The sequence below is a fragment of the Staurois parvus genome, unplaced genomic scaffold, assembly GCF_062004578.1.
Source record: "Staurois parvus isolate SC_StPar_1 unplaced genomic scaffold, SC_StPar_1.0 ptg000081l, whole genome shotgun sequence".
Lineage (NCBI taxonomy): Eukaryota > Metazoa > Chordata > Amphibia > Anura > Ranidae > Staurois > Staurois parvus.
The window spans coordinates 16,239,456-16,256,904 of NW_028317877.1; the positions used below are offsets into that span (position 1 = coordinate 16,239,456).

The following is a 17,449-nucleotide window of genomic DNA, read 5'->3' on the forward strand; positions in this document are numbered from 1 at the left end:
TCACCAAAAGGACATCATACCCACAGTGAAGCATGGTGGTGGCAGCATCATGCTTTGGGGCTATTTTTCTTCAGCTGGAACTGGGGCCCAAGTCAAGGTAGAGGGAATTATGAACAGTTCCAAATACCAGTCAGCCAATATTGGCACAAAACCTTCAGGCTTCTGCTAAAAAGTTGAGCATGAAGAAGAACGTCATCTTTCAGCATGACAGCGACCAAAAGCATACATCCAAATCAAGAAAGAAATGGCTTCACTAGAAGAAGATTAAAGTTTTGGAATGGCCCAGCTAGAGCCCAGACCTGAATTCGATAAAAAAAAAATCTGTGGCACGATCTGAATAGGGCTGTGCACAGGAGATGCTCTTGAAATCTGACAGATGTTCAGTGTTTTTGCAAGGAAGAGTGGGCAAATATTGCCAAGTCAAGATGTGCCATTCTGATAGACAAAAAGACTGAGTGCTGTAATAAAATCAAAAGGTGCTTCAACAAAGTATTCGTTTAAGGGTGTGCACACTTATGCAACCATATTATTTTAGTTTTTTATTTTTACTTTCCTCCACCTAAAAGATTTCAGTTTGTTGTTCAACTGAGTTGTACAATTTATAGGTTACATTAAAGATGGAAAAAGTTCTGAAATGATTTATCTTTGTCTCATTTTTTTACATCACAGAAACCTGACATTTTAACAGGGGTGTGTAGACTTTTTATATCCACTGTATATTGTCAAAAGGAATCACCCAGTGGGTCCAGAAGAGGTAGAAGAAAAGAAAGGCGGCATAAAGAGCCCCAGGATCACGAGATGAAAGTAGAATAAAAAAAAGAAATAGAGCAATACTTTAGAATAAATGAGACTGAAGGAGTCTTGATTGCTACGGTTTGGAAAGTGCATAAGGCATATATAAGGGGAATATGGATCCCTATAGGAGCGGGAAAAAATAAAATGAATGACAAGAAGAAAAGAAGAAAATAAATATGTTAATAGAGGAATTATATAAACGAGAACAATCACATAAAAAGAGAACAGTAAAAGATATACAATAGAAAATAATCCAACAAAGAGATGAATTGAACAACTTAATGGAACAAGAAACGAGGAGAATATTTAACACGATGGTAAGAGAAAGATATTAGTGGGGGAATAGACCTGGTAAATAATTAATGAGAACATTAAGGAATAAGAAATCAAAGAACTTTATAGAGAAATTTAAAGATGATAATGGAGAACTGGTATATTCAACCACTGATATAGCTAATGTATACCAAAAATATGATAGGAACTTAAATGATGTAAAATTGAAAAATCGAAAAGAAGGGGAGGTGGAAAGAACTAGAAAAAGACAGATGTATTTAGAGGAAGTGGGATTACAGAGACTGGGAGAAGAAATCCTGGCAACCCTAGAAAAACCAATAAGTCAGGAAGAAATTCAAGCTGCATTAAAGAGTGCAGTCGCAGGGAGGAGCCCTGGACCAGATGGCTATACAGTGAGATATTATAGGAAATGTAAAGAACAATTAATCCCTAAACTGAGTGTATAAATGAACGCACAAGGAGAGGAGACCGAAATGAGGGAGAAGTCACTACAAGCACACATTACAATTATACCTAAAGATGGGAAAGATAGGTCCCAATGTGCTAGTTATAGACCCATATCGCTGCTAAATATTGATACGAAACTATATGCAAAAATCTTGGCAACCAGGATGAAAGACTTAATGCCGGAATGCGTTCACTTAAATCAAGTGGGGTTAATTCCAGGAAGAGAAGGAAGAGATAATGGGTTAAGATCATTACTTCTTCTGCAAAAAAGTATGAGAGAGAAATCACCCGTACTGCTCCTGTCGATAGATGCTGAGAAAGATTTCGACAGGGTAGATAGGGGATTCATGATGGATACATTGGAGGTCCTGGGAATTGGACCCAAAATGAGAACGTGAATAGGAAAGCTTTATAGTCAGCCTTCAGCATCGGTAAAGGTTAATGGCTTGTTATCAAAAAGTTATTTAAAATGTATAATGGGACAAGACAGGGGTGTCCGCTTTCACCCCTGCTGTTTGTTTTATCCTTAGACCCGTTCTTTTGATTGTACAAAACAGCGTTGATATAAAAGGGATACAGATAGGAGTGATTGTAAGCTCGTAAGAGTAGGGCCCTCTTACCCCTCGTACATTGTTTGTTGTTGTTGTACTGTGCCATGTATTGTCCCCCCTATTGTTCAGCGCTGAGCAAACCCTTTGGCGCTATATAAACTCGTAGTAATAATAATAATAATAATAATAATAGAACATAAAGTTGCAGAATATGCAGATAAGTTATTCTATGTTGTAAAGACTAGGTTGACACTACTCAATTAAAATATTATGAAGATTTATCAAATCTAAAAATCAATCTGTCAAAATCAGAGATTTTATATATCAATGTCCCAATAATAGAGAAAAAGGTCTTACAGAGAGAATTCTCTTCCACATTGAGGGGAAAAAGAACGAAGATATCTGGGAATAAAAATTGACCTCATCCCTTAAGAGCTTACACCAGGAAAAACTACATTCCATTAATAAATGAGATAAAAGATGAACTGAGGAGAATCTCTATAGGATCGCTTTCTTGGATAGGACAAATAAATATGGTAAAGATGTTGATAGTTACAAAAATCCTATATAAATTTCAGATGTTACCTATACATCTACCAGGAACTTATTTTAAAATAATTTTAAAAAATGACTGAGGTATATAAGGGGAAATAAAAAACCAAGAATAAAATATGAAGTGTTGTGTAAAGATAAAGAAAATGGGGGGTCTAAACGTACTGGATTTTAAGAGATATTATTACTCCGTATTAATGTCACGAATATTTGATTGGATATATAATGCACGAGGAAAAAGTTGGGTTAAAATAGAAAACACATTAGGTTAGACACAATTAGATTTGGCTTCCACAAAAGCACTGTACGTTTAATGAAAACACAAGCACTTTTACACGCAATGTAATTAGTGTATGGGATGTAATTTACAAACAAATGGGATGGGAGCATAACTCACCAATAATACCGCTGGTGTGAACAAATTATTTCCTACCAGGGAAAGAGAATGTTTTTGGTAAATGGATAAAAAACAGGAATGCACAGTTAAAAGATATAATGAAATAAAGGAGAAATATGCTCCTTTAAGGATATTTTCAGCTAAGGCATTTTGCTGCAACGCTCCCACAGCCACTAAGGACGATGGAAGATTTCAATCCATTTAAACAAATGTTTAGTGTAAGTACGATACGAAAGCATAGTATCTCCCGTATTTATAAGACCCTCAATAGCAGGACCCACTTCTTTACCGTTTCTGTAGAAGTGGGAATCGGATCTTGGAATATCAAGCAGCAAAAAAAAGAAAATATTTTAGATTAACACATGGGGCTGTAGACATGAAGGTAGTGGAAATTAATTATAAATTTTTAGCAAGGTGGTATATTACACCTAATGTGGCACATAAGCAACAAGTAGAGAAATCACCTTTATGTTGGAGGGGATGTGAGATTAAGGGTACAATGGCACATATATGGTGGGAATGCCCCAAGATACGGGAGTACTGGAAGGAAGTAATTCACCAAATACAGGAGATTGTGGGGACTAATATTGCGAAGGATCCATGTGAATGCTTATTCCATAATACTAAGTTTTCATTGGAAAAATATAAGAATATGATGGTATTCCATTTAATAAACGCAGCAAAAGGATTTATACCTAAATTCTGGCAAGTTCAGGAGATACCAAAAATAAAAGACTGGATAAATAGGGTGGATTACATATATAGGATGGAGGAACTACAGTCAGGTCCATAAATATTGGGACATCGACACAATTCTAACATTTTTGGCTCTATACACCACCACAATGGATTTGAAATGAAACGAACAAGATGTGCTTTAACTGCAGACTGTCAGCTTTAATTTGAGGGTATTTACATCCAAATCAGGTGAACGGTGTAGGGATTACAACAGTTTGCATATGTGCCTCCCACTTGTTAAGGGACCAAAAGAAATGGGACAATTGGCTTCCCAGCTGTTCCATGGCCAGGTGTGTGTTATTCCCTCATTATCCCAATTACAATGAGCAGATAAAAGGTCCAGAGTTCATTTCAAGTGTGCTATTTGCATTTGGAATCTGTTGCGGTCAACTCTCAAGATGAGATCCAAAGAGCTGTCACTATCAGTGAAGCAAGCCATCATTAGGCTGAAAAAACAAAACTAACCCATCAGAGAGATAGCAAAAACATTAGGCGTGGCCTAAACAACTGTTTGGAACATTCTTAAAAAGAAGGAACGCACCGGTGAGCTCAGCAACACCAAAATACCCAGAAGACCACGGAAAACAACTGTGGTGGATGACCGAAGAATTCTTTCCCTGGTGAAGAAAACAGCCTTCACAGTTCTGGAACAACATCCTATGGACAGATGAGACCAAGATCAACTTGTACCAGAGTGATGGGAAGAGAAGAGTATGGAGAAGGAAAGGAACTGCTCATGATCCTAAGCATACCACCTCATCAGTGAAGCATGGTGGTGGTAGTGTCATGGCGTGGGCATGTATGGCTGCCAATGGAACTGGTTTTCTTGTATTTATTGATGATGTGACTGCTGACAAAAACAGCAGGATGAATTCTGAAGTGTTTCGGGCAATATTATCTTCTCATATTCAGCCAAATGCTTCAGAACTCATTGATCGCCGCTTCACAGTGCAGATGGACAATGACCCAAAGCATACTGCAAAAGCAACCAAAGAGTTTTTTAAGGGAAAGAAGTGGAATGTTATGCAATGGCCAAGTCAATCACCTGACCTGAATCCGATTGAGCATGCATTTCACTTGCTGAAGACAAAACTGAAGGGAAAATGCCCCAAGAACAAGCAGGAACTGAAGACAGTTGCAGTAGAGGCCTGGCAGAGCATCACCAGGGATGAAACCCAGCATCTGGTGATGTCTATGCATTCCAGACTTCAGACGGTAATTGACTGTAAAGGATTTGCAACCAAGTATTAAAAAGTGAAAGTTTGATTTATGATTATTATTCTGTCCCATTACTTTTGGTCCCTTAACAAGTGGGAGGCACATATGCAAACTGTTGTAATTCCTACACCGTTCACCTGATTTGGATGTAAATACCCTCAAATTAAAGCGGACAGTCTGCAGTTAAAGCACATCTTGTTCGTTTCATTTCAAATCCATTGTGGTGGTGTATAGAGCCAAAAATGTTAGAATTGTGTCCATGTCCCAATATTTATGGACCTGACTGTATACCATATTGTAGAAGATAAAATGGAGAAATTTAAAAAGACATGGGAAAGATGGAATGAGTTTAAAATCTCAAAGAGATATGCAAAATTAGTGTAAGGAGTGGTAATGTGATGTGTTTCTTTTGTAACATTGAAATGAATAAAATATATAAAACAAAAAGAAAGAAAAAATGCTGTGGGTTGTATACTGTATAATTATAATTAGTCAGCACTACTCACCCGGCACTGTACCTCATATTCCCTAATGATCTCTGCAAATTTCTCTTCCTGTGTATAAAACTCTGTATTGTGAGGACCGGTCAGTTTCTGGAATATAAAAAAGACACAGTATTTATAACTGCAACAAAGGTCAAGATGGGGCTCAGGTGAGTATTAGAGAAGGATGTGGGGGGAGCAGCACACAGAAGGTTTTCTACCTTCATGCATAGAATGCATGAAGGTAAAAAATCTTCAGCCTTTACAACCACATTCAACATGTGATACTGTACTCTGGTTTATTACCTTGTCTTGCAGCACTTGATCTAGGCTTGTTTGCAGTTTTACCAGCTGACTATCTGATTCAGATAGCTTTCCCACCACCTCCACCATTTCCTTTTGTAACCTGCTGTTCTCCTGCAACACAAGACATTGCAGTTATTACTAAATATCCATGTGGTTCGAAGCAATGTAATCTAGGCAATAAATCATATTTTTATAAACATGTGCCAAAATGTTTATAGCCATCTTCAAATAAAAACAAGGCCAGTCAGACTGATGGGGATAATTTACTGTACATATCAAGCCAAAAAGTTTCCAATTTTTTTTCAATTTTGGATAGAGTAGGATTGGTCAAAATCCCATCAGGTTATTTTTTTCATCTATGTCTCATTGGGAAGATTTCCCTTTCTGTCTTGTAGGCAACAGAAAATGCCCATCTGCTCAGTTGTAGCAGGCAATCCAAAGAAAGAACAAAAGCAAATAAGGGAAGGGAGCAGTGATTCCTAAATGGACTCTGAGTGGGCTGAACAAAAAAAATATGACAGACTGCTGTACTAACACAAACAATGTTAGCGCAGCGATCTCATCCGCTGTGCTATTGTGTTCTGACTGGGGGACTGCCTCCCCCGCCCCTTGAACACACTGGTCGGCGCCCAAAGCCATTGGCTGCAAATGCAGATCAGATGCCCGTCAGCTGCTGGTTTTCAAGCATGCTCTTTTGACAGAAGCCGCTTGCAGAATTAAGGCAGACACATCGACATTGTAGAACAGAGAGAGAAAGTATGTACAGAAGACCAAGTCACAGCCCTAAAAATCTGTGGCACAGTTGCCTGAAAAAAAGCCCAAGAAACACTTGCTGGCCTAGCAGAGTGGGTTTTACAGGGAAGAGGTGGGATTTTATATTGCAATTCATAGGCCTGCACAATATCCTGTCAAATCAACTTATAAAATGAGTGAAGATGGAGGCTGGGAACCTCTTTTAGAACCTTCTGCAATAATAAACAGAGAATATATCTCCCTAAATGTAGTAGTGGCAGAAAAACCCTAACAGCCTTTACCACATCCAATGGAGGGAAATCTTTCTGGTGTTAACCATGGACAGACATAGCGAGGTTAAAAAAAAAAAATAGCCTCATAAAAGGGCAATGTCGGTATCGTGCAAGGCAATGTCTGTATCTCAGAAACCCTTTAGGCTGAAGTGATGACAAGAAAGGTCAAGGTGATGTCACAAACAGGTTCAAATGGAACCCATCCAAGATGGATGCCAGCACATGGAGTAACATAACCTCTGGGAAAAGGGGTCTTTCTCCCAATTTCACAGCCACAGAGTGATTTCAATCCCAGCCCTGGTTCCATTGTAGAGGAATATCCTATCCTGGGAGCTTCCTGACCTGCAGGATTTCGTTTTCCCACAAGAGGGCGTTATCGTCATCCATTTCAGCACATTTCCATTTTCTGACCAGAGGGAGAGAGGGGAATCTCCAGGATTTCTTACACACATGCATATTTTAAATGCGCTTCTGGTTAGTTTGCATTCTTTCCAATGGCACTGGGAATTAATGAGCACCTTTTCAGGACTATTATTGTGTTGATTTGCATGATTTGATCATTTTACAGCGCTGCATTTTTATATGTATATGTTTTACTGAGGATTTTTATATGCGTTTATCCTGGATGTTCAGCTGCTGTTTCTTTGAGAGCGCTCACTGTGTGTCCTTTACCTATACAGGTTCAAATGGAGGTTTTTGTTGTCTAGCACAGACAATTCTAGATCTAAATATTATTAAAGCCAGAGGTCTAAGAGGGAAAGTAACATGTAACCCTTTGTGTGACGGTTAGAAATTGAGGCTTTCCTTGCCTTTAAGGATAAATCCAGTTTGTGTCTAATATAGGCCTGTTCCATCTGGTAATTAGCCAGATCCGTCTCCAGTTTTTTCTTTTGCTGGTCATTCTGTTGCAGGAATTGCTCCTTCTCATTTTCCAGCTCTGATCGCATAGAAGACAAGCGCTTGCTGTACTCCTGCTCCAAATCCCTAAATAAGAGAAATATATTAAAATGATTATGTTGCAGCTTCACAGTTCTAACATATCAAAATTTATTTGAGGGACAAAACACAAATACAGGGCACCTAATAATACACAAAGCACAAATTCTTTAAAAGCAAAATATAAAACCCATACACATTCTCATTTATAGGAATGCTGACCTTGAAACAGAATTTTTGCTGAATCAGTAAAATCCATTTGTTGGAATACAGTACAGGACATAGTAGTTTAGCGTTTACTGTATATGCAGCTACCTTCAGCTGATTGGACACTGGCAAAAAAAAGAAAACTACAGGCACATCAACTGCATAACCCATCCAACTCCCAGCTAGCCTCAGTTTTGTAGCAAGTAATAAGGAGATCATAAAGAACAGAGCGTACTGTATTCCAAGAAATGGATTTTTACTAGCAAATCATAAATTCTATTTTATTAGTTGTACAGTACAGGACACAGGATCTTAATCTTTAACCATGGAACATCCAAAAGTACAGCAAGTAAAGGCCAACAAGGCTACATTACAAGGAACAGCTCTTAGCACTAACAAACTAATGCCAAACTTCAGCTAACACTTAACAAGCAGTTACAGCAAGAGTTTTGTTCCTTTTGGGATAAATAATTCACATAAATAAATAAAAGCTGACTATTGTAAGCACCCCTGTCAGTGTTTGATGGTTTGTCCCAACCCTCAAATTGCTACATCTGCAGGAAAACTTGCTCTGTTGAAAACAACCGACTTACTGTCTGGATCACCAGATGAAATAAAGGACAGAAAGCCTAAAAAAGAAAAACGAATGCAGCTATCACATAGAATTGGTTAGCTGCAACATAATAAATATTTGCTTTTGGATTTAATATTGTTTTTAATCCACAAGCCAACATTATATTACAGCTTACCAATTCTTTGATGTTATGCCTGCATTAGTTCTGTTTTTAGGCTTTCTTGCTTTAATTTTCACCTTGTGATCCAGCCAGTAAGTCTGCTGTTTTTCATCAGAACAAGCTGTCCTGCAGATGTAGCAGTCAGAGTTGAGACAAACCACTGGTTTTATTTATTTATGTAAACCCTTTAAGGCTGCATTCACATCTGAGCATTTTGTAGCGTGAAGCTTGAAGCTCCAAAACGCTCAGGGGGAAAAAAAAAAAATCTATATTTCTCAATGCAGATGGTTCACATCTCCACTCCAAATCACCTAAAGCAGAACGCCTGAAGCTCAAAAACTTTTTGGCGTTACTCTTATAGCTCATATTGGGCAGATTTACAAGTTTTTGGTAAGTTTACCTAACAACAAATGATGCAATAGATGATATTGGGCTCAATTCACTAAGCGGTATCTTACCACATGCGAGTATGTGGTAGGATACCGCATAGCATTTAAAAAAAAAAAATATATGTTTGAATTCACTAAAAAATGCTACTAAAATACTGCATGAGTTATTTTTATCAAGTAATGCGGTATTTTAGTAGTGGGTTAATGTTTCAGCTGTCAGTGGGGAATCCCGCTAAAAGAAAGAATTGCTGGCAATTAAAAAAAAAAAAAAATGCCGTGGGGTCCCCCCAAAATAAAATATACATTTATGAAAATTTGAACTTATCTGTAACTGTTAAGCTTGGTCCCAAAGTATTCTATTTCCAAAACAATCGTATAAGTCAATGGAGCAGTCAAATTAGGTAACGAATAGGAAAGGTGGGAGGGGTCAGGACTAGCCTCAACTTATTGGAAAAGGTCATAAATTGTACATATGTTTGGTTGCCTATATTACTCAACGTACTGACCCTTTTAGCATGCAGCATTCCATATAGGTCACCTTTGCTTATGTGTTATGCAACATGTTCAATCTGACTGTGACAAATTTACGTTAGGGCATATCTAGACCTACAAACAAAAACTTTTATATTGCGGGTTTCCAAGTCTTTAGATGAGGAGGCTGCATTTATTTTCCTTTTACAGGTTAAAGCCGGTGATAGGCTGTTCGAATCTCGGCCGCTTCAGCAGGAACCAGCTGGGATTTGAACCATTTATGGGCAGGCTGAATGTACCCAAAATGATCGATTGAATGAGTGTAGACGCAAAGGGGCATGAACTGTGTTATTTGACGTATCACCAGGTGAAAATAAAAGAAAAAAATGCTGCCACCACATCTACATTACAATTCCTTTTCTTCCATTGTTCCAAATAATTTTGTTATTCACAGGAAGGGTTTGCAGGTAAACAACCAGCGCTAGCCCCTTAGTCCAACTCACTTGATTTTGCTCTCATTAAGACTCTCCATAACAGAATTGTGGTCATCGACCTCATCAACCAGCAGTGAGTTCCTCCTCTCTGCTCTCTCCAGGTCTTGTTTGGCTTTATCTCGCTCTTTACTAATCTGTTCAACTTGGTTACTGCAAACAAAAAACTATACATCACACTCTCAATCAATCAAATAGTATATACATTGTTAGTTGTACTAAAAGGACCCTCTGAAACTTACATGAGAAACTTGACTGATATAAAAGTCATTAATTGTCACAGCTGTGAAACAAGTAATGGCAACACCTTGGAAATCTCCCACATGAAAACTTTTCATTTACAAAAAAATTACTTATCATCCAAGCTAAATGACTGTTTATCTAGATCTGGACAACATATTTCTAAATACGGTACCTACAGTGAAGGAAATGCACATATATACAGTGAAGGAAATAAGTATTTGATCCCCTGCTAATTCTGAATGTTTGCCAACTCACAAAGAAATGATCAGTCTAAAAATCGAATGGTTGGTGTATTGTAACACAGAGACAGAATAGCAACACAAATTTAAAAGAAATGCATGTCTAACAAATTATGCACTGATTTGCATGTTCATGAGAGAAATAAATATTTGATCCCCTATCATTCAGCAGGATTTCTGGCTACCAGGTGTCTTTCATACAGGTAACAAGCTGAGAATAGAAGCAGTCTCTTAAAGGGAGTGCTGCTAATCTCATTTTGTTACCTGTATAAAAGACACCTATCCACAGGAGCAATCAAACAATCAGTAAATCTCAAAATAAGTGAGCGCTTCAAACAACTAATACGATCAATTAGTGAATAGGATAAAATAAGAAGAAAGCAGCTGAACACCAAAAGGTACCATATAAACCTTCACAGTAATCAAAATTGCATACAAGGGAGAGGTGCAGCGCTAGCTGAATAAATATGCACTTAAATGCTTATTAAATATACACTAATATAAATCAATAAAAGTGCTAATAGAGTGCAAAACAGTGACTAAATGGTAAGTATAGTCCATAGCGTGCTCAAAAATCCAAGAGAGTCCTTAAAGAGCTCCAATCCCTAGATTCGTGGATGAGGTGATAAAGATAAGAATTGCGCACTCACCAGATACGCAATTCAAGTGCGCATTTAAAGCTGACAATCTCAGGGTCCTCATATGGATCTGGTCAGATCTGGTCACAGAAGCCTCTCATCACCTTGGTAGTGTTTTCCACACACGGAAGAAAGGGCCGCTCTGCAGATGTAAAGGACTCCCACCAGATACGCAATATAATTTTTTCCATGTGGACAGTACTTAAAATTCAGAGCAAGATGTCATCTATATATCATTTATAAAAAACTACCAAGGTGATGAGAGGCTTCTGTGACCAGATCTGACCAGATCCATATGAGGACCCTGAGATTGTCAGCTTTAAATGCGCACTTGAATTGCGTATCTGGTGGGAGTCCTTTACATCTGCAGAGCGGCCCTTTCTTCCGTGTGTGGAAAACACTACCAAGGTGATGAGAGGCTTCTGTGACCAGATCTGACCAGATCCATATGAGGACCCTGAGATTGTCAGCTTTAAATGCGCACTTGAATTGCGTATCTGGTGAGTGCGCAATTCTTATCTTTATCACCTCATCCACGAATCCAGGGATTGGAGCTCTTTAAGGACTCTCTTGGATTTTTGAGCACGCTATGGACTATACTTACCATTTAGTCACTGTTTTGCACTTTATTAGCACTTTTATTGATTTATATTAGTGTATATTTAATAAGCATTTAAGTGCATATTTATTCAGCTAGCGCTGCACCTCTCCCTTGTATGCAATTTTAATCAAACAATCAGATTCCAAACTCTCCACCATGGCAAAGACCAAAGAGCTGTCCAAGGATGTCAGGGACAATATTGTAGACCTACACAAGGCTGGACTACCAAACTATCGCCAAGCAGCTTTGTGAGAAGGTGACAACAGTTGGTGCAATCATTTGCAAATGGAAGAAACACAAAACAACTGTCAGTCTGCCTAGGTCTTGTGCACCATGCAAGATCTTACCTTGTGGAGTGTCAATGATCATGAGAACAGTGAGGAATCATCTCAGAACTACATGTGAGGATCTAGTCAATGATCTCCAGGCAGCAGGGACCACAGTCACCAAGAAAACAACTGGTAACACACTACACCGACAAGGACTGAAATCCTGCAGTGCCCGCAAGGTCCCTCTACTCAAGAAAGCACATGTCCAGACTCGTCTGAAGTCTGCCACTGAACATCTGAATGATGAAGAGGACTGGTTGAAAGTGTTGTGGTCAGATGAGACCAAAATCGAGCTCTCTGGCATCAACTCAACTCGCTGTGTTTGGAGGAGGAATGCTGCCTATGACCCCAAGAACACCATCCCAACTGTCAAACATGGTGGTGGAAACATTCTGCTTTGGGGGTGTTTTTCTGCTAAGGGGACAGGACAACTGCACCGCATCAAAGGGACGATGGACGGGGCAATATACCATCAAATCTTGGGTGAGAACCTTCTTCCCTTAGCCAGGACATTGAAAATGGGTCATGGATGGGTTTTCCAGCATGACAATGACCCAAAATACATGGCCAAGGCAACAAAGGAGTGGCTCAAGAAGAAGCACATTAAAAGGTCCTGGAGTGGCCTAGCTAGTCCCCAGACCTTAATCTGATTGAAAATCTGTGGAGGGAGCTGAAAGTTTGAGTTGCCAATTGTCAGCCACCAAACCTTAATGACTTGGAGAGGATCTGCCAAGAGGAGTGGGCCAAAATCCATCCTGAGATGTGTGCTAACCTTGTGACAAACTATAGGTAATGTCTGATCTTTGTGATTGCCACCAAGTATGAAGTCATGTTTTGTGAAGGCTATCAAATACTTATTTCCCTCATGAACATTCAAGTCAGTTTATAATTTGTTAGACATGCATTTCTTTTGAATTTTGTGTTGCTATTCTGTCTCTCAGTGTTACAATACACCTACCATTCGATTTTTAAACTGATCATTTCTTTGTGAGGGGGCAAACATTCAAAATCAGCCAGGGATCAAATACTTATTTCTTACGCTGTATATAGCAATAACCCCTTAGGAGTCACTAGAGATTTAGGTCCCCCTATAGTCCTGCACAGCCAGGCAACATGTATTTCCCTCTAACCTTGCACTCCAGAGGAGTTCCAAGGAACTGTTTAACTGACGACAACTTCCTGAAGCTATTTACAAGTGCCCAGAAGAGTTCTCTTCTAGGAGAGCTAGCCAGCCTCTCCTGGTGTAGAAATCCCTGGACAAGGAGATCCAGAGTATGACTCTTTAAAAAGCACAGTGCAGCTGGGGCTAGTCAGGTTTCCCACTCAAATATCCTCTCCCCTATTCCTGTCCAGGGGTTGTAGAAGTACTCACTGTCCCATCCCTCCTCTGTAAGCTGCAAGTCGGTAGCTGCTTTCAGACCTCCTGCTGGGCTAGCTCCTTCCTTCACTCCACACATAGTACTCTCTCAGGGGGCCAGCGAAGTTCAGCTTTCCTTCTTTCAGCAACCCTTTTTACCTGGGCCTCCTCCCAGGCTCCACTCTACAGCTCTGCTCTCACATCTTCCACCCAAACCCTCCTGCTGCTGAGCAGGTTCTGTCACATTTAATGGCTGCCCTGCCTCCATGCCAAACCTACCACTCGGGGACTGCCCAGGGTCCCCTGGCTATCTAGAGGGGCGCTATAACTACTTTTGTTAATAATTGATTCCCACGATTCTTTTGGGCATCAGCTGTGGCAACTTATGTGACTTTCTTTAATGAATTCACCCAGAAACATACAAAGTTGAGGTCTGAGAGTGATTCTCTGAGAGGTATGCTGGAGATGACATGAAGCATGCAGGAGAAATTCACATGGAAAGCGGTCATCCAGTTAGAATTTCTACAGGAAAGTATATCTTCAGTCAGCACACAGGCTGCATACACAGCATAAACTATTTATTCTATGTATGCTGGACAACTATTGCATATATTTTTTCATTATGTCCAGAAATCAGTTTAAACAAGTAATTTGCATTTACTTACCGGTCATTTTTTATGTTACTTAAGAGCTTTACACAGTGCCTTGAAACAGTATTCATACCGCTTGAAATTTTCCACATTTTGTCATGTTACAACCAAAAATCTAAATGTATTTTACTGGAATTTTCTGTGATAGACCAGCACAAAGTGGCGCATAATTGTGAAGTGGAAGAAAAATGATAAATGGTTTTCAAATTTTTTTACATATAAATATCGGAAAAGTGTGGCGTACATTTTTATTCCATCCCCTTTACTCTGATACCCCTAACTAGTGGAACCATATGCCTTTGGAAGTCAACTAATTAGTAAATAGAGTTCACCTGTGTGTAATTTAATCTCAGCATAAATACAGCTGTTCTGTGAAGCCCTCAGAGGTTTGTTAGAGAACATTAGTTGAGGAGAAGTTTAAAGCAGGGTTAGGTTATAAAAAATTATCCCAAGCTTTGACCATCTCATGGAGAGCTGTTCAATCCATCTTCCAAAAATGGAAAGAGTATGGCACAACTGCAAACCTACCAAGACATGGCCGCCCACCTAAACTGACAGGCCAGGCAAGGAGAGCATGAATCACAGAAGCAGCCAAGAGGCCCATGGTAACTCTGGAGGAGTTGCAGAGATCCACAGCTTAGCTGGGAGAATCTGTCCACAGGACAACTATTAGTCATGCACTCTGCAAATCTGGCCTTTATGGAGGAGTGGCAAGATGAAAGCCACTGTTGAAAGAAAGCTATAACAAGTCCTGTTTGCAGTTTGCGAGAAGCCATGTAGGGGAGACAGCAAACATGTCAAAGAAGGTGCTGGTCAGATGAGACCAAAATTTAACTTTTTAGCCTAAAAGCAAGGTGCTATGTGTGGCGGAAAACTAACACTGCACATTACCCTGAATACACCATCCCCATTGTGAAACATGGTGGTGGCAGCATCATGTTGTGGAGATGCTTTTTTTCAGCAGTAACAGGGAAGCTGATCAGATTTGATGGGAAGATGGATGGAGCCAAATACAGGGCAATCTTAGAAGAAAACCGGTTAGAGTCTGCAAAAGACTTGAGACTGGGGCAGAGGTTTGCCTTCCAGCAATGGAATGTTTTAGATCAAAGCATATTCATGTGTTAGAATGGTCCAGTCAAAGTCCGCACCTAAATCCAATTAGGAATCTGTGGCAAGAGTTGAAAATTAAATATAAAAAAAAATGTGCAGCGCTAAAAATATGTGGAAATAATACAAAACACTATACACAAAACGAATAAAAGTCCATAGAATGTGAATAGCTGGCACCCAGTACAGGAATCAATGAGAATAATGAGGATACTCTTCCCCAATCGTAAGTGGATGATAAACACCACGTGCAGAACACCAATAGGTGAAAAGTCTTACCAGAAGCCCTGTGACCCTTATAAGAGAAGTCAACAAAAGCTTTGTGAGACTGAAACTACAGCCATCATCAATCAACAGGTGAGAAATGTCAACTCCACCTCTTCACCCATGAATGGGTGGGTAGTAGTAACTTAATGCTCATATATAGGAAAGAAGAGAGGACTCCAATAGTGTAAATCTATTTATAAAAAGGAAGGTATAAAACTAACATGACAGTCTTGTAAAACAGGCAATCTAGATACAGTTCCACCAGGCTTCGCTCACAAACGATCCACTAACGGTGACTTTCACGCCTGACCTTGCAGGATGTAGATTTCCTAGGTTTAAGCATCACAGGAATAACAGACTCAGAGTCAGTTCCAGCAACAATTTCTGAAGGCGCAGATTCCACCCGAACCTCTGCAATGTTTGGACATTTGTTTTCCAACAAAGCCCTTACTAACTTACAGGAGGTCAACTAAGTGTACCACAATGGGGATGCCACAAGAACACAACAGGGCTAATACTGGAGCCAGCAACACCCAAAGTGTAGACTGGCTGAAGAGTCAAGTCACAAACTGGTAGTGTAGGGGCCCTACAGCAAAGTACAGAAATCACTGATGCTCTGGAAACATGGGCACAAGAAAGTAAGCATTTTCGATTTATACAGAAATCAGATGTCTCCCTGGGTGGCGATGACAGATATAGTATATTCCATCCAGAATTTATGGAATCAAATATGAGCTTTGAAATCCAAGAAAAGGTAAAAGTACCCTGTTTGAAGTAACCCTGGAAATGTTCTGGACACAGTGATTATGGCCCGAGAGAGCTTGATGAAGATCTGTCTGTGCAGAAAGGTTGAAAGTGAGAAAGCAAGAAGACGTTAAGGAGTGAAACCTAATTTTGTAGCCATGGGACATATCCTCCAGCACTCAGGCATCTGGAATGAAAGCTGTTCAATTGTCAGACTTTGCTGAGGGATTGGGAGACAAGCCTGGCTCGTCTCTATGTTGAAGTCCAAGGACTGGAGAAATGAAAGGGATGTATACTGACAGTCAAAAGAGAGATATATCTTAGCATTCTGCTGTATAGGCTTCTTCTGCTGAGGAAGATGGGTGCCCTTGCCACCACACTGTCCACATTGTCCCTCAAAGGCCATGCAGATTAAACACTTCAATCACACAAGGTTCCGTATTTCAGAACTGTAACAAATACCCTACACATTTGCACAAACATAAGGTACATGAGAGAGATGGAGACAGGAGGCTTTCAGCAAAAAGTCACAGCTAAAATTAATCACTCCTAACATCTGCTCAAAGCACCAAGTAAAATGTTTAACCACAGCAGCTGGTGGACCTTTTGTGGTATTTAGAGTAACAGAAAGGATCATGTGTGGAGCAGGACCCACCAGCAAGAACAGAGCTCTGGAAAGGGCTTTCAACCCCTTATCAGTTGGTTCCCAAAGACATGCGTATCTCATACAAGTAGTAACACCTGGATCCACAGTGGAAAGAGACCAAGTCTGAACAAACCAATGCGACTCTAACAAGCACCTAATGGGAGCAAACAACTTATCACGGTGCTTCCAATCTCCACCAAGGAAGGGAAAGCAGGTTCAAAGCAAAAAGTATTTGCAGCGTTAGGTGAAAAAAAATTACCCAAGACTGGAAACCATGTAGGCAGAAGCAAAAAGCTGATCCAGTTTTCAGAGAGGTGCATACTGCATCATAAGAGCTGAAATATTCTTTTTTTAATTTTTGAGTAACAGCAGAAGACAGCAGCTCCTTAGGGGTACGTTCATCAGTCAATCACCTAAGACAGGGGTGGGCAACTGTGGCCCTCCAGCTGTTGTAGAACTACAAGTCGCATGAGGCATTGCAAAACTGACACTTACAATCATGACTCCCAAAGGCAGTGGCATGATGGGACTTGTAGTTCACCAACAGCTGGAGGGCCACAGTTGCCCACCCCTAATTTAAGAGTATCTGTGGCCA

The 17,449-nt window shown here is 39.8% G+C and overlaps 1 protein-coding gene across 2 annotated transcripts in view; it reads right to left on the reverse strand.

The window, feature by feature from the left end:
• NINL (ninein like) overlaps positions 1–17,449 on the reverse strand; it is a 253,682-nt gene that overhangs the window by 91,034 nt on the left and 145,199 nt on the right. For both annotated transcript variants that reach the window (XM_089669816.1, XM_089669815.1), the window contains exons 10-13: positions 10,046–10,186; positions 7,615–7,789; positions 5,781–5,891; positions 5,499–5,585 (exon numbers count right to left, since the gene is read on the reverse strand). In XM_089669816.1, coding sequence (XP_089525942.1) covers positions 5,499–5,585; positions 5,781–5,891; positions 7,615–7,789; positions 10,046–10,186 — 514 coding nt within the window. The remainder of the gene's footprint in view (positions 1–5,498; positions 5,586–5,780; positions 5,892–7,614; positions 7,790–10,045; positions 10,187–17,449) is intronic.